The 22695-nt window shown below is 46.8% G+C and overlaps 1 protein-coding gene across 1 annotated transcript in view; it reads left to right on the top strand.

Annotated features, from left to right (window-relative positions):
* The first annotated feature begins 2792 nt into the window (after nucleotides 1-2792).
* Nucleotides 2793-22695, top strand: part of KATNAL1 (katanin catalytic subunit A1 like 1) — a 32858-nt gene continuing 12955 nt past the window's right edge. The window contains exons 1-4 of the mRNA XM_082756665.1: nucleotides 2793-2878; nucleotides 8378-8553; nucleotides 15853-16013; nucleotides 17996-18164. Coding sequence (XP_082612791.1) covers nucleotides 8392-8553; nucleotides 15853-16013; nucleotides 17996-18164 — 492 coding nt within the window. The 5' untranslated portion in view covers nucleotides 2793-2878; nucleotides 8378-8391. The remainder of the gene's footprint in view (nucleotides 2879-8377; nucleotides 8554-15852; nucleotides 16014-17995; nucleotides 18165-22695) is intronic.

Below are 22695 nucleotides of genomic sequence, written 5' to 3'. Positions count from 1 at the left end.
CCCAAGGTTAACGTCCATGAATATGTTACATGCTCCCTCTTTTCCTTATTGCTTCCCTACATTTTTTTTTTTTACCTCCCCTTATTACAGCATTTCTCAACGCAACCTGTAAGACCTTTGGTAAGGGGTTATGTTTGCATGTGAGCATTAAACAATATTATGAAGGCGTAATAATGCTGGCACTCTAGTTAAAAATAATTGCGAGGGGAAGGGAAGACAACAGCAAAGGGCAGCTGATAATTCATGGATACCTCCTGGGCTTTCAACCTCCTCCTGCAGAACTTTGTGTGTGGGAGAAGGTTACAGATGAAGATCCCTGCAACTTTGTCCTAAATGCCTGTACCAGCCATCTAAGTGAGACACAGAATTTATGTAACAATAACCAAATCAATTTGGAAACCATCTTTGCTAATCTGACACAGACCCTAAGCGTGGATAGCTCTAAACTTATCTGGCAGAGCCTGCAATTACTCTAGCTTAAGAGACACTTTTGAACCAAATCAAACGTTCGCAGCAAAAGAGCTACGTTAATTTGTATCAGCTTCTGATTGAACTGCCTAGCATAAATCAGAGAGAGAGGGCATGCAATCAGCTCAGCTGGCAGATTTGCAGATTGCTGAAAGGGGCACACGAAGTCCCTGGAGTCTTGCTGTGAGTAATGCCCTTCTCCACCAGCACAGCTGGAGCCCATCTAGCCACAGCTGCTGACACCCACCACCATCACGCCTTACCCAGAACTGCCAGGTAGACAGCCTCTGTCGAAAAATAAAAGGATGCAAGCCCTGAAAACACACTCAGAGGAGAAGAAGTTGCAGTGGTTTGGAGTGTCGCCCCCGCACAGACATTTTGTACCTTCCCTCTGCCTGACAGCGGAGCTGCTGAAATGAAATACGTGCACGAGTCCCAGCTGTTTCGATACAAGGTCCAGCAAATTAGCTTAAACTGCTGATAAAGATGAGTTTAATGCCATATTTCGTATTAAAATGGATTAGAAGCATGAGTGGTTTCCATTCCAGGGACTGTTGTGGGAGCAGGAACCTTCAGTAAGGAGGCAGAACAGGGGGTCAGGGGAGCAATATTTCTTGGGTCTCTCCAGCCAAAACTGCTGGAGTTTGTCTGATCGTGGCAGTAGGAAAAGCTATGAAATATCACCCTCATGGTTACCAGTCTTTCACTTTATTAACAAATTTATGAATTCCCGATGGCCTGTTAGTCCTTCCCCCTCCTTTTGTCACTTCTTGTACCAAAGACCAGGCAGCAGGATAGCTACAAGCTCGATCACGAGGAGGAGCAGGAGGCTGGACCAGCCGACCTCCTGAGGCCCCTTCCAGCCTCAGCTATCCTATGAGCCTGGAGAACAGCTCATGCGCAGGGGTGGGAGCTTGGAGATGTGGTTCCCTCCCTTCTGTCCCAACCACTCAGCAGATCTTGGCTAAATGTGCAAACTAATGCCTCCCAAAACAAATTTTCCCTCTGAGGGGTCCAACCAGAGTGACTCAGGTATTGCTATGGCATTCAGCGACTTCTTTTCAGAGGGAGGTCAGTGGGAGCAAGGGTACCCAGTGCCCCAAGGAAGCAGCCCAACTCGACTGAAGTATTACAGAAAAAGTTGAAGGGAAAAAAAATAAACGAAGCAAGAGAGAGGTTATGACTAACCACCCAACCTTTTCCCTGTCACAGTTTACCAGCTGAGGGATATGATTCCCCAGACGAAGCAGTTTATGTGCTGTCTAATGGGATCAGAGGGATGGAGCCTTGTGGGAATGGGTGTTATGGTGGTACAGGGGGCAGGCTGCGTATGATCTGCTCCCCCTTCAGAAACATTGAGCTCTGTAAGGTCTGCACAGCATCTACACTTTTGGGTATGTAAAAAAAAAAAAAAACACAGCAGGAATCGGAGTCACGGGCAGGCAAGTTTGAAGAAATCTGGAAAAAAGGGGAAGCCAGAGTTGCAGCTGTTACGAATTCATCACGATTTTGGCTCCAGTTCTAAAATGCTCCACAAAGGCATAAGAATCTCCACATGATTTTGAGGGAAGCAAGAGATGTACATGCACGAGTGACACATCCACACATGCTGTATTGTTTAAGAGGCGTCCTGAGCGTGGGCTTTCAGCCCCGGCTCTTTTTGCTCGCGTCAGCTCCCATTTCCGAGGCTCTTGCTGCGAGACGCAGCCTCGCGCTGCTACCTTAAGATAACAATTTGCGTTTTTTCCAGAGAAATCACGTGTGGCCGTTGGGAGCTATGGGCAGATCGTGGTTCGTGGGATGCTCCTGGAGCCGTGGCAGCGAGCAGCTGCACTTTCTGGTGGCCATGTGGGTAGGGAGAGGTTTGTACGGGCACCAGAGCTCAGAAATGTGAGGTTATGTCCACCCTCAGACGCCACAGCCTGGGTCAGCCCTCACCGGGTACCGCTGTGGTGCCAGAACTGCCAAACCCCACGTTTTATTCCTTCATCACCACATAAAAACGGCGCTCAACGTGTGTGTGTGTGTGTGGTGGGGATGGATGTCCACAACACCCCCAACCACCCTCCAACAAGCGGGAGGACTCCTAATTTGCTTCCAGCTGGCCCCAAAACCCCCCAAAAAGAGGTTTATAGGGATTAAAGGGCACATTTCCCCTCAGCCCTCCCCCGCCCCAGGGAACGCCAGCGGCCGCCCCCTCCCTCCCCGAGCCCGCTCGCCCGCCCTGAGGCGAGGCCACGCCCCCCGCTCGAAGCCCCGCCCCCTCCCCCGCCGCCATGGCAACCGCCCGTCGCCCATCCTCCCCCCCCCCTCCCTCCCCTCCCGTTTCCCCCCGGTGTGGCCGCGCCGAAGGGGCCGCGCCCCCTCCCCGCTCCGCCGGCGCCCGGCCACGCACCCCGCTGCTCCCGAGGTAACGGCGGGGCCCCAGCGGTCCCTCAGGGCGCCGCCCGAGGCGGTTCGGCCCCGCGGCGGAGCCGAGGGAAAAAGCTGGGGGGGGTTGTATAGGGAGGTGGGGGCAGCTTCCCGCGGAGCCTGCTGGGAAATGTAGTCCCGCGGCTGCCGCCGCGCGCTGACCGCCGGGGGGGGGAGGCGGGGGGGGACTACAAGTCCCAGCGGGCATGCGCGGGGATGGGCGCTGCGGCTTTGCCCCCGCTGAGAGGGCTCTGAGGGGCGGGGGGGGGGGGCGCGAGCCCCCTGTGAGGGGATGGGGGGGCAGGAGGCTTGGGGAGGGGGTTTTGGGGCTAGAAGAGGGGATTTTGGGGTTAGAAGAGGGGAATTTGGGGCTGGAGGGGTCCGTGAGGGGGTGTTAACGCCCTCAGGTGCTTAGAACTGCGGGTTTTGGTCGTGCCCACCGTTGTTTTTTGGTGTTTTTGCTGCCCCTCACCCCGTTACCCCTGGCGATGGGTTTGGCGTTATCCCGCTCAACAGGCAGGAGGGAGGGGCAGGGCAATAAAACCAATAAAACCGCAGCTCCCGATCGAGGGGGTATTTAAAATGTACGTGTTTGTTGCTGGCATGCTGTGTGGAGGTGTGTTTTGTTGTGTTTTTTTTTTTTCTAAAGTGTTCCTGGAGAGCTGTGTCATGCAAGCATCACTGCAGTGGTGCCCCATTGGGTATCAGTATTGAGCATCTACCCCAGTTTTGTGCAGCTTCACACGTATATACAGCATTAATCCCCTCAGAGGGGGGATTCTGGCCAGTGTGTGCTTGGTTTTATTGCAGCTGAAGGTGTTTTCCTCCTCCTCCTCCTCCTCCTAAGGAGCGGACCCTGCCCTGAGCCAGTCACAATTTTAAGATTGAGAAGTGAGGGGAAGGTAGGGAGATAACAATAGGCCTTTATCTGGGGCTTTTGAGGTAAATAATTGCCAAACAGCTCATTCTGGTGTTGATGAGCTGAGGAATCCGATGACTTGAAGGCTGTATCTCTAACAGCAGGATGTATATAAATACATCCATATTTATGTATTAAAGCATGCATCCGTAGAATGCATTCTTCAAAATTCTTCTACTTGGGGAATACATTCTTCAAAAGAACTTTTAAAAAGCAGAATTCCACAAGATATGTGGTCATAGTCCTCAGGAGCCAATTCTCCGGCATTCAGAACGGGAATTCAGGAGGAGGAAAAGCATCCAGGCCTGAATGCTGACCTTATGAGTCAGGGTTATAAACACATGTGAGTCCTTTAAACCTGCGATTATTCGTGGAAAGTTTATCTGGTTTGCAGATCGGCTGCGCTAGGAATGTGGCAGCACCAGGGCTGAGTCTGAGCAGAGCTGGCTGCGGGCTGGCAGGGCTGACGAGCCACAGCGGTGTGGGAACGTGGATATGCCATATCCAGCACCAGGTGCAGAAGCTTTTTAACTTCCCTGGCTCAGAGCCTGACCTAATAAACGCTTTGAACCCGAGCTGGCTCCGCACAGACCCATCTTGGGAGTCTTTGGTGGCACGTTTGCTCCGCCAGAAGTGCTTATGGGTGTGATGTGCAGAGATGCAGGTGGCTCCGTGAGGAGCCAGAGGGATTATTGAGCTGGGCTGAGCTCCGGACAGGCTTTATAAAAGCCTTCAGGTTATCTTAGCCCTGCATCCTGTCGGAGAAGGTTGGTACCATGTGGATGCTTGATGCTGGTTTGGGTTTGGTGTGGTGCTAATGCCAGAAGCCCAGGAGGGTGTGCCATAGGGAAGAGAGGAGCTTGGGTCAGCAGGGCTGTGACAGCAAGGAAGGTGGTGATCTTCTTGCAAGGTAACCCGTGTATGTGTGGAGTTATGCTCCATCGAGTGCCCCACAGTGCTTGTGTTTGCCATTTTCACTTCTGTTACCTCGTCTGGGTGATGCGCACCTGAAGACCTGCAGATGTGGCTGTGGGTATGCCTGAAGTTGGCATGTGAGTCGCTCAGGAGGAGAGTACAGTTTGCAATTAGTCTCAGGAGCAGCACAGCAGTCTCTGGTGCTTCTCTTTCTAGTTCTTCAGAAAGCTGTAGTTCAGAGGCTTTGCACATGGTCGTTTCGTTCTCCAGGATGCTCGCTGTTCAGTGCAATAGCATGTTCTCTCTGAAGCACTGACCACCTCGCTCAGTGGTTTGTTGTGTAATTGTGATTTCCTTTAACTTGTGGTGATTGTTCTTACTTCATTTAAAGATTTTTTTCCCCTTTATATTTTAAGTTAGCTCTCAGAAGAATCCACACACACATTGTTTGACACCCACGTGCATGTCTCTTCCATTCCCATGCATGTTTCCTTATTAACTCTATTCCAAAACAGAGTTTCAGTGCAAAGAAGCCAAACAACTGATGACAAAAACCAGTCCCCTCAGTGCTGGGGTTCCTGGGCTGTGCTGTGCACACACTTTATCCAGTGAGTACTCTTCGAATCGACACCTCTGAGGAGGAGGGAACGCTCTGACGGCATTACCTGCTGCTGCCACCGCCGTGTTTGTGTCCGTACGTGCCACTGCTGATGTGTACAGCAAAAGGGGAAAAAAAGAAACATTAAAAAAATCTTAGAGAAGACTTTTTACCTTTATTTAAGTGGCTTCTTGAATCACCATTTAAATCCAGACCTGCTGGAACTGAGCCACAGGTGTATATATATAACAAAAAGAACCATATATGTATGTGTATATATATATAAACCAAAAAGAAGTTGGGATGCAGTGAGGTAGTAATTATTAGTGCACATCCAGGTCCATGGAGCCACAGCTGCAAATTTAAGCAAAGCCAAGTTGCTAGAGAAAGATAAAAAATAATTCAGCTGCGGAACTTGGCAAGCCCTTTTGTTTGCTTTTGCTTCATCCGATGGTGAGGGGTTAAAATGTTGGTTTTGGCGTGCCAAAATGAAGGCGACCATCTTTCTAATAAAACAGGCAAGACTTATTTTTTTCTTTGAAATTGCATCTTTGAATCCTTAAAACTCAGTTGAAATACATCAGGCACACGAAGAAATATGAGTCTGAGAGAAATACGCTTCTGCAGGCTTCTGGTGGGGATGGTGGGGGATGTGGTAAAAATGTTTTCTCCTCCTCTGACATCGTTCCAGTTAGTGCTGCAGGTGATGCCTCTCCAGGTAAGGCCCTGTTGCCATACTGTTCCGTGCCTCTATTTTAATGAATTTTGACCTTGAAGGGAAAGGTGGAAAATAAGATTGTTGGGCTGTATTTGGTGAAATTATGATTGAGGGAGAGGAGTGTGTTTGGAACTGGTCAGAGCTGACTTAGAAGAACAGCGTGGCCTTAAATTAAGAAGGGCAGCTTTAGATTAATCGCGAGGAAAAGCTTCCAAGCAGTAAGAAGAGAGGAGCAGCCACCACTTCACTCAGACTCTGGCAATGGAAATGGGTGCAAGTGAAAGGTGGGTAAGTCCAAAAATCAAAACCTCGTAACACGGAGCTGCCTTCCTTGCTTTGCACCACGTCAGCTCTCTCCTGACCCCAGCTAGGGGTGGATAAGCTGGGTTTATGCTCCAAGGCACGGCGTTAATATCCCCTGCAGCCTTTTAGCCTTGCTGCTGCAGGGTTTTTAACGAGTGGGGTAAGATCCTGCGTGTAGGCAGTTCCTCATCGATGATCCGTGAGCTGAGGGATCTCAGAAGGGATCTTGGTGTGCCATGGAGCTGTCTGGTGGTGCAGGACAGAGCCACACCATGGTCGGATGGACAGCTGGTGTCACCAGGAAGGTGTGAGTTGTTCTGAGGGTGCTGGCAACGCTCGTCCCTCGCTGTGCATCGTAAAACAGGTGGCTGTGATAGGGCAGGAAAAACAAATATTTAAAAACAAAACAAAGAACCACAAACTATACATTTTCTATTTCTGGTTTCTTTGGTGTATACAGCGTATGAACTCCACAGTAGGATGTAGAACAGATAATAAAAAACGCACACACAGCATGGAAAAAATCCATCCCTGAATCTCGTTACCTCCTCCCAGCCCTGGTGCTGCAGCATGGGGTTGGTCAGAAAACCATCCAGGAGAGATCGGCTTCCCCAAAAGAACTTTTTTCCCCTTAATTTTGGGTATATTTGTTCTGACTTGCTTTGGAAGTTGGCTATTCTGAAGTAAGAGTGCTGTAGCTGATATGTGTAAGAGGTTTGGGATTTGTTTAAACTATTTTGGGGCCATCCTTGCGTGCATTAAAAGGAGTGTGGCCAGCAGGTCAAGGGAGGTGATCCTCCCCCTCTGCTCTGCCCTGGTCAGGCCTCACCTGGAGTACTGTGCCCAGTGCTGGGCTCCCCAGTACAAAAAAGACAGGGATCTCCTGGAAAGAGTCCAGCAGAGGGCCACAAAGATGATCTGGGGCCTGGAGCATCTTCCCTATGAGGAAAGGCTGAGAGACCTGGGGCTGTTTGGCCTGGAGAGGGCTGAGAGGGATCTCATCAATGTGTATGAATATCTGAGGTGTGGGGGACAGAGGGATTTGGGCAACCTCTTTTCAGTGGTTTGTGGGGACAGGACAAGGGGCAGTGGCCACAAGATGGAGCCCAGGCAGTTCCACACCAACATGCAAAAGAACTTCTTCACGGTGAGGGTGACGGAGCACTGGGACGGGCTGCCCAGGGAGGTTGTGGAGTCTCCTTCTCTGGAGATATTCAAGGCCCATCTGGACGCCCACCTGAGCAACCTGCTCTAGGGAACCTGCTTTGGAGCTGGTGCTTTTTTTGAGTGGCGAGGCCCTAGCTGTTGGGCTGTGTGGGATTCAGGTGAACTAAAGGGGCAGGCATCGCTGGTGTCTCGTTCTGGGGGCGAGGGAAAGGCGGTGCTTTGGGAACTGCTGTTTTAAGGAGCCTTGAACTGCCATCAACCCCCAAGTGACATGCCAAATTTAATGAAAAGGTGCAAGTCAACCTGTGGATGTTGGAGTACTTTGCAGGAGTGTTTAAACAGAAGGAGGTTCCCAGCTTTGCCTCTAGTGGGGCTGCCGTGCAGCAGCATTGTGGTCTCATTAGGGTGAGGGCTCTTGAAAGAGCTAAGCGCAGACGTCCCTGGTGCTGCTCGGAGCATGTAGGCATGTATAAAAAGCATAAAAAGCAATTTAATGCCTCGTGCCAGCTGTGATTCATGGGCTGAGGGCTGCTCATCCATTGTGGTGAATGGAAGTTTGGCTAGTTAAGTCCTTGAAGTTCGGTGTGGGCAGGGCTCTTAATTTTCTTGCATTCATTTAACGGGATTGGGACCAAAGGCAGTGAAGAAGCTGCATCATCTTTTTTGTGTGTTTAATTGTTTTTTAATCACTGTAAAAGAATTGTGGTGTATGATCCCTCACCTTAATTTGGTAAAGAGGTACTCCAAGAGCTAAATGACTGGTAAAGAAAAAAAAACAAACAACAATTCAGCTATGAGAGAAATAACAAAACTGGGGTTTCACGGTCTGAATTACTCTACAGTCTATAATTTTTCTGATGATTGTGTTCTTTTGTAGACTTCTGAGTGAAGATGAATTTAGCAGAGATCTGTGATAATGCCAAAAAGGGACGAGAATACGCGCTCCTTGGGAATTACGACTCCTCGATGGTCTATTACCAGGGTGTAATCCAACAGATCCAGAGGCATTGCCAGTCGATCAGAGATCCAGCAGTAAAGGGCAAATGGCAACAGGTAAGGTGAAATCAGGCTCCTTGCCCACTGTTATCTGAAATTTGAAAAATACATTCTACATCCCCAAACTTCTGTGGTATAGAGGATGTATATTTCAACCAAGTTTTTAACATTTTCTTCACAATATTTGGTTGCTATTTATGGGGAAATATTTCTTCTGATGTATTTAAAAGGATCATTTTATTCTAATTGAACCTTTTTTGCTTTCTCTTGTGATGTTTCATCACTACTCACTGGTCTGTCTGTGTGTGATTGCTTACTTTGGCAAAACTGTTTTGCTGAAGACTTCTCTTTGCTGTTTTATTTTTTATCCAGTAAACTTAAGATGTGAGTGAATGGGTTAGCATCAGCAGAGTGGTTGAGTAGTAGGTAGCTATGACACTACAAGGTACAAATTCAGATCAGGTTTCCAAAACCCCAGGTAATATTCTTAATCTGGATCATGTATCACGTACATCAGCCTTCTACATGTGTATATTTTTCTCTGTAGAAAATGCACTCCATCTGAAATAGTAATACTCAGAGGATAAATATGTAAAGGTATATTCCAGGAAAAAAAATCATATTGTGAAAGTGTTATTTTTGAAAGAACATAGCCCCTTATAAAGATAAAATTCTGCAGTGGGTGAAGAGATTTCAAGGAGAGTTTTTCTAACTATTAGTGTTTAACTAATGTCGCTTAAAGTGGAAGCAAATTTTTATGTTTATTGCAGCAGGTGCTTTGGTCATGATTTTGTGCTTCAAGTGTCTGGCATTTTTTGAATACCGACAGCTAAAACTGTTAGCAATCATTTCCTAATCACATTCTACTCGTAGGTCTTTATCACGACACTCTAAAAGTCTGTCTGCTCATGAAGATGTTGCCTGCAAAATGTGTGTGCATACAAGCAGCAGTGATAGCTTAGCTGTCCTGATGCTGTAACAAGCTGAAGGTTGGACAGGAGATATTCACATTCAGGTGTATGGATTCTAGCTCCTCCTCACCCCTGGCCGTTCTGGTACAGAGAGGTGTTCATCTCCTGTTCATGTCCTTAGTTCCTGCTGAGGTTGTAGCTGGCATGAAGGTAGAACATGATTTTTTTCCTTGTTCTGCAGCTGTGGCTCTGCATCGGCTTCACTGGCAGTATTTTGTCTTTCCTCTGATTACATTGATTCTTCCATTAAGCTTTTAACAGCTCTTGTCTTGGGAAAATTACTTCAAGTCTCATGACATTGTGTTGTTCCAACTGCTTCAGGGAAGCCTGTGCAGCATGGACTGGATGCTCCACGCTGCATACAAGCCTCAAGCACAAAGGGGCCAGTAACAGTCTGCAGGATTACTCCTTGGGGAAGGCAGCTGGTTCCGTAACAGAGGATCTAAAGTTGGCACCTCCTCAGAAATTACCCCATTTTAAAGAAAAACAGAACGGCCCCAACAGCGTCCCTTACGCTTTAGAGAGAACTATCCCCAGCAGGATCAGCAGCAGGTGGGGCAGTGCCTGTCATGCTGCGTGCTCGTGCTGGTTCTGAAGTTTCCTAGCTCAGCAGTGGTGGATAAACTTGGTCAGAACATGGCTTTGCCATTACTGGTGCCACCCTTGGCTCAGGGACCAAAGAGTAAGAAGCATGGGGTGGAAAAAAACATACTGTTCTTCATCCCCAGGTCGTTTGCCTTGTTGTAAATTGATGGGACTCCCTGTAGCCCTGGGAGCAGATGATAACCCTGCCAGCTTTTCCGTAACTTCCCCTTTTCTGCTAGGATCTGGAGAGGTAGACGTGCTTTCTAGCCCACTCTAGATAAATAATTGCAGTGTCTTCTCACTCAGTGAGACAGAGTAAGAGGGACTCTGATGATCTGGATGTTAATGCTGCTTTCCAGCTCCAACGGTGGCTGCCTCCAAACTGCCAGGCACAAGCAGTAGCTGTCAGGCACACTGCCTCTTACGAGAAAAGTAAAAGAAAAATATATATATCACCATATATATGACCAGAATTTGTACACATAGATTTAGAAAAATTCAGGTCTAACCCAATAATGCACAAAATTAGAATATTTTTATGCCCTTGTGTCCTCTTGTAGGTAGCACCAGAAGCAAAGCAACCTTAGGTTGTGGTTAAGGGGATGAATGCTGATGGGTCTTGTCTTAAACTCTGTCTCATCTGGAACACGGCACAAACCTGTTCTTTAGTTACTTCAGGTTCTTCGTCCCCTGTTGAACCTGATAATGCCACTGGTACCTGCTGGAGGTGGAGTTTGGCATTCTCTAGGCAGGCAGAGCTTTAACTGGTGGGTGTGATCCACGGCGTGCTCAGAGGAGAAGAAAAGATTGTTATTTAAACCAGTTCTTTGGGATCTGCTGGCTGTATGCATCTTCCCAACCTGCCTTCCTCCTCGAACCCCCTGAAGGATTCCTGGGAAATGGACGCTGAGGAAATCTGGCAACATGAAGCGTGCTCTTCCTGTATGGTTGTGAACAGGGTGATTTTTCTTTTCACTTCTCAGGTTGGGAACTCAGTTTTGTGTGTTTGTGTGCAGCTGACTGATTTTCTCCCCATATGATCACTTCTCCATAGGGGTGCTCCGTCCTGGGCAGCTCCCTCATGCTAGGTGAAGCTGGCTCATCGCTTTGTGTACTACACAGGATTTTGCCAGCAGTTTTCTGAGGGATGTAGAGCAGAGGTGAACCAGAACTAGGTGGGATTTGGGGTCAGACTCCCAAACACTCTTGATCCACCTCTGTTTGCCTTGGTGTCATCGTTTTTATATTCGTACAGGTTGCTCTGGACAGAATAACTCGGTGCCACGATCTGACTAGTTGGTAGCTTGTCTTCCAAAGCACGGACAGCTTCAGCTTTGAAACTGGGCACTGTGATTTCCAGGAGTCCTTGTGCTCGTCACAGAGAGGATAATTAGGAGGAGCAGGACCATGAACGTGTATCATCTGCTCCTCTGGGAGTGACCTGATGGCGCAGCTCCGCTTGGAGCAATGCTGCATCCCCGGCGTCAGAGCCAGCGCTGAGCAGGGGAGGGAGGTGATTAGTCTGGGGCAATCTGCAGGATGTCAAAAGGACAAAAGATGCGTCCTGGAGGTCAGCGTGCGGCCTGCCAAAGCAGCAATGCGACGATATGAGAATTCCTCAAACCCTTTGGAAAATTCAGAGGGGTTGAGGTTAAAAAATTGGCTGAGAGTCGCCCCGTTTAAAATCAAAAGCGCCTCACCCCTCTCTCTGCTTGCCAACAATTAAAAGTAGATTTCCTCTCTTGACCGCCGTCGTGAGCTTGACTCGTTCTGACATTCCCCCTGTTTACTCCCAGAGAGTTTCTTGGCTGCTGTGGTCTTTTCCCGAGACAGCTGGCTTGTAGGAAGGAGCTGCTTCGGTGACAGGTCGGCAGCTGCAGAACGACAGCTGAGCGTGCCCCCGGGAGAGAGCGCCGGCTCACAACAAGGCCAGAGGCTGTTGAGCAAAACCTGCTGCGTGTTGTAACCCCGCTGCGTCTTGCAGGGCGTCTGAGGGCGCTGGAGCTGAGGCAGAAGCTCGGGGATTCTCCTGGAGAGCTCTGAGCAGCCACCAACACAACCTCACCATCCATGGTCGCTGCAGCAGGTGATGAGGTGCACTGCAGTCTTGCTCAGAGAATAAAGGTTAATTTTTATGTTTAATCTTAAACACATTTCGGTCAGTCTGTGCTTATGTTGCTTCTGCCTCTTGCCCGTTTTATTAACGCTTCACAGATTTCTTCGTGAGTAATTAAGGGATATTCAGCAGGCAGCTCGTGAAGATCCGTGAATACTGGAGCTGTGCTTTGACTCCTTGGGATCAGACAGAGTGGTTGGGGGAATTACTTTCATTTTTTTTTTTTTTTTTTGGATGGAGATAACAGCTAACGCTAATTGCAGGCAGTAATTTCAGGTTTGCAAAATGCTTTTGCAGAAACTTGATTAGCTTAGTTCCAGCACGATGCAATTAAAAACAACCCCGCATGTTGTGTGCATTCAGCAGAGCATAAAATACCCACGTTGCGGAAAGTTGTGTCCAAGTGCAGGCTGCAATATAATGTGGAAAAGCTGTTGATCCCAAAGGTTACTGGAGTTGCAAGATTTTGAAATACAGAGGAACTCAGAAATGTTTTTTTTTGTTTTGTTTTGGGTTTTGTTTTTGGAACTATCACAAGGAGGAGTGAACCCAGCTCTGTTTTGTACCCATGTGCTAGGACGTGCTTTCTGCACGCTGACATTCTCTGTCCTGGTGTTCTTCTGATCGCAGGGTCGTGAGCCAGCGCAGCTTGCTAACCTCACAAAACTCTCCTTTATTTATATATGTTCTTGTTTATTACCCTTCTAGGGTAGTTTTCTTCCAGAATTGAATCCAGAAGAGTTCCCGGAGAGCGTGGTTAGGTAGAAGAAGTAAGGAGAGCGAGACCTTCTTGTTTGGCAGTGGTGAGCTGTTAAGCCCGTGCTTTCTCTTAAAATTACTTTAACATGAATAACCTAATTTTTTGGGCGTTCTCTAGAACCTGAGCTGGAGCCATCTGGGAGCCCGTACACCTGAGGGAAGGTGCAAGGAGACCGGGTGAGCCCAGCCCAGTGATTTCCCTGTTTGCAGCTCTCCAAGGCTCCTGCAGAGCCGTGCTCATCGCTCAGAGGCTCGGTCACCTCCGTAACTACAGGAAGCTCTCTCTGCACCTGTTTCATCTGACTCAGTCTCTTTAAGGCCTCTGGGAATTTGTCAACTGCTTTTCCTTTGTGGTTACATTGTCTGAGTACGCTGAGGGTTTCTAGTTGCCTTGCCAGGTACCAAGTCAGTGATAGGGGCTGAATAATTCGGAGCTTGGGCTGCTCAGGTCTCGATAACAAACAGCCAGCTGTTAAATTTTCAGCTCCCAAGGCACCAAAAGCTCACTTTCTCTGCATTTTCAGATACCACCCTCCTTCCTGCTCTGGTGCACTGGTCCTCAGTGGTGGTGAGTTGTTCCCCACTACGTTTCCACCAACTTCTCTGCACGTGTTGGAAGGCCGCGAGGAGGAATCCCGTCGGTGTGCCTGGAGCACTGGAGGAGGCGGCGGCTGTCTCCCGGAGCGGGCTGCGTGCTGGTGGTGTGAGGAGAAAGCAGAGGGAGCAAAGCAGGGTGGCAGAGCACGTCAAGCATTGACTGCCTTTGGTAGAACAACCCTGCCTGAGCTGGGTGTCCTGCATCTTTGGAAAGATGCAGATATCCTATCGGGAAGGAGCAAGAAGGCTGCTCTGCCATGCCCTCGGGCACCTTCGTACAGATGCAGGGAGAATTCCAGGTGAACTAAATGCGGTGTTGCAAGAGCTGAGCAAGACCTCAAGGGTTAACCCTTCATTTTTGCCTCCATCCTTGCTGGCATCTGGCTGAGGCTAGTCATATATGTTCTTCTCCTTAAACAGGATTTAAATTTTAGTCTAGAGAAGCATTTCTTTGCACTGCTAAAATGTCCTAATTTCTTCTTCGTGGGGGGAAGTTCCTGGAAAACATTACCCAGCAGAATGAGACATCACCGTAGGAGGTACCTGGTAGCATTTTAGGAGAACTGTAACTTCCAGGAGGAGGTGATGCGTGCTTGGTTCTGAACACTCCCTGTTCATTTTTTCCTACCCCACACCCAGCAAATGGTTATGTCAGACAGCGCTTTGCGTCTTGAAGTTTTCCCAGCAGAAGCGGAGAGCCACTGCTGCCCTTTTAAATATGGAGAGCAGGGGTGGTGAGGAAAGGTGCCGTTCTGATCGTCCTGAGATTGTGAGGGAGAAATGGGATAAGCAGGTGAAAGCCAGGCACGCTTCTGCACACGTGCTGATGAGACACAGCCGCCTGCACTTGCCCGTTGTGGTTCCTTTCTAGGCACTCACGGAGAAGAGAAGATCTCAGGTTAGTGGCCACATCATTTCATCAGTAACTACCACCAGGAACAGTGCTCGTGAAGCGTGATGCTGCTCTGTAGTAGCCTGCTGATTTGCTGCTGTTAGATTTGTCGCCTCAGGAGGCAGGCTGGCCTTTCTCCTTTCTCCTCTCCTCTTGATTTGAGCAGAATCTGCTCAGGACACGCACAGCGAAGACTGTCTGGATTTCAGGCAGCATCACTGACATCTGCTGATGTTGTCCCTGATTGCCTTCCTCTGTTTGCCACAGCGCGGAGCCTCGGTGCAGCATTCCCAGGCAGTGTTTTTCCCAGCTCCTTCTCATGTGCACACCCGACGTGAGCACAGCTGGGTGTCTGTGTCTTCCCTCGGCTGTCTCACAGGCTGGCTTCTGCTCCTGGCTGTAGGTTCAGCCCTGCAGGGTATGGGGTGTGCTGGTTGTGTGCAGCCTGCAAATACCCTTGCTGTAGCATGTCTTCTCAGGGGCTTGATCCCACAGGATGGAAAGCATCAGTGAGCGATAGGTGGGAGACGGGTAAAATGCCATACAAGAGCACTTAGGTGGATCCAAGTACATCTTAGACTAATGCACCGAGAGCTCGTGTTTCTGAGCGAGGATGCACAGTGCCTTTCTTTGGCTGCTGTCATGTGCTAAGAACCAGAGACCTTAATGTGGAAAACTCCGTCTCGTAACAAGCCGTATCACTTAAAGCTTGTCAAATTTCTTCAGAGATTATTTCTCCCAGGCTTCATGGACAGAAAACGTGAAGTGAACCCATATTGAGTAAATAATTTTGAAGCCACTGCAGCAGTGCTAAGTGGCAGTGGAAAAGTCAAGTACGTAATTCAGCTGCAGAATTCTGCAACCACATTTTTTTGAGACATAATTTCCTCTCGTTCTTGGCTCGCGTGCTTTACTTATCACTTGAACTGATGCTGTAGGGCATTCGTGATCCTGTTTTTCTCTTCTAGTCTTTCTAATCCAAAAAAGAATTGTCTTGTGCTTCGACTGTATGGTAGGTCTGTGCACGTCACGGTTAATTTTACAGCATTTTACTTCACAGACTCAGTTTTATAACTAGAACCTTGGAGTTTGTGCTTCTTTTATACCAATGTTAAAGACCTGCAAATGTTAAAGATGGGCCCTTACACCATAAAACCACGTGTGTGTGTGCATACGTGTCAACATGCATGTGTAAATCTGGGCAATAACACGCATTATGGAGCAGTCATGAAAAGTCCCATCTCCAAGTCTGGTCGTGACGCTCACAAGCAGGAAGACGAACCCAACAGATTTGACTTTTGATGACGTTGTCAGCCTGATAGGGCTGGGGTTGGTGAGTGCTCAGCTCTGGAGGGCAGTGTATGTTTTGAACTGCTTTCTGTGGTTTAAAAATCAAGTTGGAATTGTAACAATTTCTAAATTATGTGTTTCTGAAGGTCCGGCAAGAATTAGTTGAAGAATATGAGCAAGTTAAGAGCATTGTCAGCACTTTAGAGAGCTTTAAAATGGACAGACCCGCAGATATCCCGGTGTCCTGTCAAGATGAGCCTTACAGAGACCCCGCTGTTTGGCCCCCTCCTGTTCCAGCTGAACACAGGTAATGAGAGGCTCAGGCAGGGTGGATGGAATAAAACTGGTTTGCCACAGTTTCAAGTGCCTTTTCTTCTTGAATGTATTTGTAACATGAAAATCACATTTCATTTATGCCCTAGTTACTTCTAATAAAGCTTAAATATAATTCGTTGGGGGGAAAAATGTAAATAAATTACAGTCAGATTTATTACTGGAGTTCTAAAGAAAGTCAGGCTTTTATTCTGGTGGGAGGGACTAAGTCAGTCCTGGAGCTAGAGTCTGCTGGAGAGCTCAGTGAGCTTTTGGTGACAGTTGCCTTTGTTGTATGCAGAGAGAAAACTTTTCCACTTCAATTTATTTAAGCAGTTGAATTTGTTTATGGCTGAGGACTCTGGAAAGAGCTGGAACTGGAGGAGCTGGAAGGACACAGTGGTTAGACACTGCTCCCTAGTTAGAGATGTGACCTTTATTTAATCAGCTGGTTAATTTTTTTGCTAACCACGTTCTGCTGTACATGCTGGTTTTCCTTTTGTAACCACTCTAAAAGTAACTTTAGCTAACTAATAGTTTTCTTAAAATAAATTGCACATGCGTTTTGTGAGATTCCTGGTTTTACCCTAATAGAGCTTGACACAGGTTGTTGGAAGAAAAAAAAATCTAATTAAAATACAAGAATAAAGGTTAATATGCCAACATTCTTCTAATATTTTAACAGCGAAGAATTTTGATGTTGGTGTACTCGAATATTCAAAGGGGGGAAAAAAAGGAAAGTGAAAGATCTGGGTTAGCAGAAAGAAATGCCAAGTTTGTGTGTAAATTCATGTGCTGCGTGATTTTCAAACAAGCTGTTCTGCACTTGTAGAAAACCCTAAGCCCTAAAAAATGTAAATGGTATTAACGATTCCTTTAGTGAGTGGTAGAAATGATTATCAGAATTTTATGGTAAAGCCATGGGAAGTACAAGATAAATTCCTTCTCCTATCTGTAGTAGAGGTAAGGACCCCTTAGTTCATCTGCATTTTTAAATGCTGAATTTAAAATTTAGCTGAAATTTAAATTTTATGCACGTAAGTAAGGAAAACTAACCACTCTCCTGTGCCGTTGAGCTTGATGAAAATGTATACAAAGCAAAATGCAGCAGTTTCATGCAAGGCTGCGTATCCATACGTACTCCTTTTAAGTCATGTTCCACAAAAATATTTTTTTGCAGTTAGCAAATTTTGAGTTACTCAGAGCAAGGCTAAGTAGAAGATCCAGGAGGGAACTCTAATTAAACTTGGGTGACACTTCTGGCCACGTATTTTCAGTTTTCTGTTTCAAGTTTGATCCCTGGAACAAAATGGCTGTGACACCTCGTCACAAAAACCAGTTCTGCCTCCTCATGCCACTGCTGAGTTCCCTTTGATACTGTGGGTGATGCACGCAAGTACAGGTGCTTGCAGTTTGGCTCTGCTTGCTTTTGCTTTCTAGGCACTTTTTTACGTTTTGACATTTTCAGGGGAATTAATTTGGAGGTAGGAGGGTTGTTTTTAAAATTCTCTCTTTCTGTTTTGGGACCTGTCAGAGTTATTAGCCAGCATTTATTTATTTTTTGCTAGCAGTGTCTTCTGGCTGTGTAGGACTTGTGCATCTGAGTAATGCCTGATGTATTCAGAGGAAACTGTGATTCCAGCACTTTTACCAAGTTGCTTCCTCTCTTGTTGCAAGCATACAGGTTTGCTGTAAGATTTGTATAACAGTATTGGCTGGTATAATACAATAATATTGATAATTTTCTTTTATTCCCCACTGCTGAAACTTTGTGTTTGCTTTTTTTTTTTTTTTTTTTTTTTTCTATTTTTGATTGTTAGACAGAAATAGGTTGCTGGGTTTTCAGATATCAAGAGCTAAGACACCGGGGCTTGTCAGCTCAGATGATAAATCACTAAAAGCCATTAACGAACTACTAGAATCCTTCCTCCTTAACGCTGCTGTCTTTACTTTTTGTTGTGTTTTTTCTATCCTTAGGGCCCCACCTCAGATCAAACGTCCCAACCGAGAAGCAAAGCCCTTGAGGAAGGACTCCCCAGGCCTGCAGCCTCGGGGGCCCGCAGGCAGAGCGCACCCGGCGGCCAGGAGTGACAAGTCCGCAGGCAGCCGCGACAGGGAGCCCAGGGCTAGAGGCAGGGATGACAAGGTAAGACGTGGGGGGAAGGAGCTGCCATGCACAGGTGACAATGGAAGCATTCATAGTTCCACTTATTAAATACAAATTTAAAAAATAGAAAAAGAAACCACAATAATCCTGACCCTAATCTGTCAGGGTAAAGTCCCTTCTCCCCTCTTTTTTTTTTTTTTTTTTTTTTAAAAATGGGTCAATTCAGGTCTTGTGCCAAGATTTCCACATAAAAAGTACAGAAATGAGACCAGTGCTCTTCTCTAGCCTTCAATCATTACATTATTAATTCCACAGTGCTGTCGCTGCTGCCATGCCATAGTAAAATTTGGGTGTGTTTTCAAGTCTAGTAGAGTTTTGTCAGTGATGTGATGGTATGTAAATGTGTGCCAAGTTGTCTGAAATTACATATTTGGAATTGGTGTGAAGGAGATGCAGCGAAAGCAAGCTCTGAGCAACTTCAATTTTCTTTTGTTTATGAAAAAAAAGCTTTTGTTGTTGTTATGGTGTTTAGGAAGATGCTTCTTGGAAAGGCTTTGTCCTTCTTTTAAGAAAAAAAAATAAACAACAATGCAGTGAATTGGAGTAAGTTGGGGATTCTTTCCTCTGTGGACCCGTGACAAAGAAGCAGTGCTGAACTGATAGAAAAGGAGAAACAGCGACTCACTGTCAAATAATGATGTCAAAGCAACTGATACATAGGAAGGACTGTTTAGTGGCGGAGAAAAATGCCTGTGTGCGCAAATTGCTTTTTGAGGAGCTTGCATTTTTCAATTCAGCTGTGGAGTCAGTGCTGGGAACACGAGGAGTCTGTGGGATACGTGATTCAAGTCCAGAGCGTGCTGTAGTGGCTTTCCCTTCCTGACAGACAGTGATAAAAGAGGCCCCTTCCTACAGGGCACACGCTCGGTATTGTATGGCTCTTGGCAGACAAATCAGAAAATATTTAGTCCAGTTTTCCTCCAGATGACTTTGGTTGGCCCCTTCGTGGCCTTTCTATTGCAGGTTGCATCTCAGCGCAGGGAAAACTTAGAAGATGACCTCTTTTATCATCATAAACTGCTTTTCTGATATTCAGGGAAAGCAGTGAGTAATAGCAGCCCTCATCACCGTGAGCAGGTAGGGCCAGGCACATCTTCAGCAGTGCCACCGAGTGACCGCACTGTTAAAGCGTAATCATTTTAGAAATCTATCACCTCTGCATCAGGAAGATTTAAGATAACAAGGGTATGTCCTACAAGCTATAAAGAGCTGGTAAGGATCTGTGAACTTGTTTACAGTTCTGCCAGCGACACCGGGGCTTGGAGGCGTTGTTTGTGACAGGTTCACCAGCTGCGTGTGTGTGAGGCAGCCTTCAGAGCCTCGGCTCTAATTAAGCTGAACTCTGCTCTCAGAGATTTCCTCGGATGAGCATTACTGGCTTTACTATAAGGAGCCCAACAACAACATGACTTGTACAATACTTTTCTCTGGGAATAATGTGGTTGGTGACACTGCTGCTGTCAGGCAGAGGTGGTCCTGAAGGGCTGTGTAACATGGCACGTCTTAAATGCTGCCCTCATCTGAATAAATCGGTCACTAGGTGGCAGAAGGAAAATAGCTGCTCATGTCTACTCAAAAAACGTGCTCTTCTCTTTGCATTTTTTGGCTACCTGGTGGTTATTTTGCTTTCTTTGTCCAAGCTACATATGCAAAAATCACAGCAGGTTACAATTTCTTCCGTTGTTTGGTGATTTATGTAAGGAACCCATGGCTTTCCTTTGAAGAACATTTTGAATGAAAGAGTAAATAGCCAGGCAAGGGAAGTGAAAGAAGTTAGAGCAACTTCCTGTATTTTACACACTGGCATGAAAATAGGTTTAACTTCCCTCTCAGATTTATTCTTTCTTGGTCTGCAACTGTTGCAGGCTTTCATTCTAGAGTAAAGCTAAGAGAAACTTTCCTCCGTGGTGTAGTGTGTTTGTAGAATTACAGAATGGTTTGGGTTGGAAGGGACCTTAAAGCCCACCCAGTCCCACCCCCCTGCCATGGGCAGGGACACCTCCCACCACACCAGGTTGCCCAAAGCCCCATCCAGCCTGGCCTTGAGCACCTCCAGGGATGGGGCAGCCACAGCTTCTCTGGGCAGCCTGTGCCAGGGCCTCCCCACCCTCTGAGGGAAGAATTTTCTCCTTAGCTCTAATCTAAATCTCCCCTCTGCTAGTTTAAAGCCATTCCTCCTTGTCCTGTCATCGTCTGTCTGAGCAAAAGGTTGCTCTCCATCTTTTTTTTTTTTTTTTTTTTTTTTTTAATATTAAGTATTGAAAAGCTGCAATGAGGTCACCCCAGACGTTGAATCACAAAGTTCAGTAATGCTTTATGTTAAGTTAAAAACAGCAGTTAAAGCATTTCCTAAGATGTTTGCTGCAGTGCAGTAGGTTGTACCCTTTCCTGGCTATATTACTACCATGCAATATGTATATTTATTTCTAATATTTTTCAAGCAGCTACAGGAGGTACATTTTAAGAGTATTTTGCCTGTGTGTGTGAAGCCTTTTATCACTGTTTGTCCTTCCCAGGCCAAATCGTCTTTTCATTCTGGCTGTATCCATCCTGCTATTAGGAGTTTTAACCTGACTGTGCCAGTAAATGGCCTTTTAGAGTGCTCTGTAAAATAATTTGGACCTGAAACCCATATGGATTGTGTTTATCCACGAAACCCTTACATTTACACATTCCTTTTTCTAAAATACTGCTTTCAAGTGCTGCTTTCTTCTTATTTCCATGGGAAATTGTTGGGCTGGTTCTCAAGGTACCTTCTGCTGCATCATTTCCAAGAATCGTCGCTTCAGTTCAATAGCTCAGCTTAAAGAGGAGGCATGGATGTTACCCTGTATGTCTTTTAGAAACTGCATAATACCAGACCTGGATGCTTTTATGAGTAGTCTTCAGATTATTTTTGATCCTCTGTGGGCAAAGACGGGTGCTGCAAAGGGTATGAAATAGCGAAGGGCTGTGCTGCTCTATCAGCGAAGTGAATATTAAAATCGATCAAGATGTGATTTAAAATACCATAAAAGAGTGGGTTTTGCTCGATTATTCCAACATGCAACATCAGAAGCATATAGGCAAGGCAGATTATGGAAAAGAAGATGCGAGATGAGGTAGCTGCACGTAGGTGGAAGTACAGACCTCCATGAATGGGAACTGGAAGGCTTTTTAATCTCCATCCCAGAATAAAGAAAGAACTGGTAGGTAGATGGCAGGGTTGGGAGCAGGGATTTCCAGTAAAACTTCCTGGGTCTGCTCTAGTCTCAGGGGAATTATGAGTTGTGTTGACCATGCCTGTATTGAGAAGGGACAAGAAAAAGGGTTCCAGGCAACTGGAGTTGTTAATTTTATCTAAACAGTATGCAGTGTTGTAGAATAAATGCAGAATGGAGGGAAAATGAACGGCTTGAGCACAGGTATTGCCTTTACTAGCACTTTCTGTGAAAGAAAGCTCAAACAGAGTTTGAGTTAATGTCTTAGGGAAAGAAATTCATCTACCTGGCTGCCACATGGGAATTAATTAGTTAATCTCAAGGGCGTGTGGTGTAGAAGAAGAGTTGGGGAGGAATTAAGCAGCAAGAGGAGTTTAAACTGAAAGTCTCAATCAATTTGCAAATTACCCATGGATTTCCTCAGGACCAGGACTCTTCTTTTACCCTTAAATTAATGACCTTGGCACAAAGGTCATCCCATTGAGGAGGATGACCCAAGAGGAGTTGGATGTCACGGAAATGGGTCGGTGGTCAGTGGTGCAGAGCAGCCATGCCCTCGGAGGCAGTAAGGACAATTTCTGCTGGAGGACGGGAGCTCGGCAGCCGTGGAGAAGAAAGGCTGGGATGTATCAGCAGAAATCATCATGTCCAGCTTTGTTTGGCACGTCCCCGTTTCCCTGGCAGTGCTGGGAAGGGCTGGCTGCCCAGCTGAGCTGCCACCTTTGGCTATAGCAGCACGGGGTGCGGAGGGCATCTGGCAGTTGTTGCTTTTGCCTCTCTTCTTTCTCTCCCTCTCTCCCTTTTTTGCTTTTCCTTTTCTCCCTTTTTCCTTCTTCTTTCAGGTATACCACACTAAGAGCCCACCATCACCTGGGCTGATTTATTTGTTCATCCCTTTTCCTCCCCCTAACCCATCTCCAGCAGGCAGCCCTGCCTCAGGGCTGTGGGTTTGAGCTGCTCCAACCTCTTCCACCAGCTTGCCCTGCCTCCTAAGCTGCCCTTGCTCAGTTTCACTCTTCCACTAGGAAAATCAGTTCCTTACAGAGGGATATGAGAGAGATTTTAACAAAGACAGCAAATACCTTTTGCTTTACTGTGATTTTTTATAGTTCCATTTGGATTGCATTTTCTCTCTTCTGAAGCCTTCCGAACTCCACGGGGCTTTTTCTCTCCCTTTCCTTTCTATGCCAGGCCATTACGTTTCTGACGCCACCTTTTTGGCTAACCACAGCCCTCAGCTTGCTTTCCAGCGCAGAAACCCTGAGCTGGGAGCACTGAACAACACCACATTCGCTCAGAAGGTAGAAATA

Source organism: Aythya marila (genome assembly GCF_965140915.1).
Source record: "Aythya marila genome assembly, chromosome: 1".
Classification (NCBI taxonomy): Eukaryota; Metazoa; Chordata; class Aves; order Anseriformes; family Anatidae; genus Aythya; species Aythya marila.
Note: the sequence above shows the minus strand (reverse complement) of the source record. Positions and strands in the feature narration are given on the sequence as shown.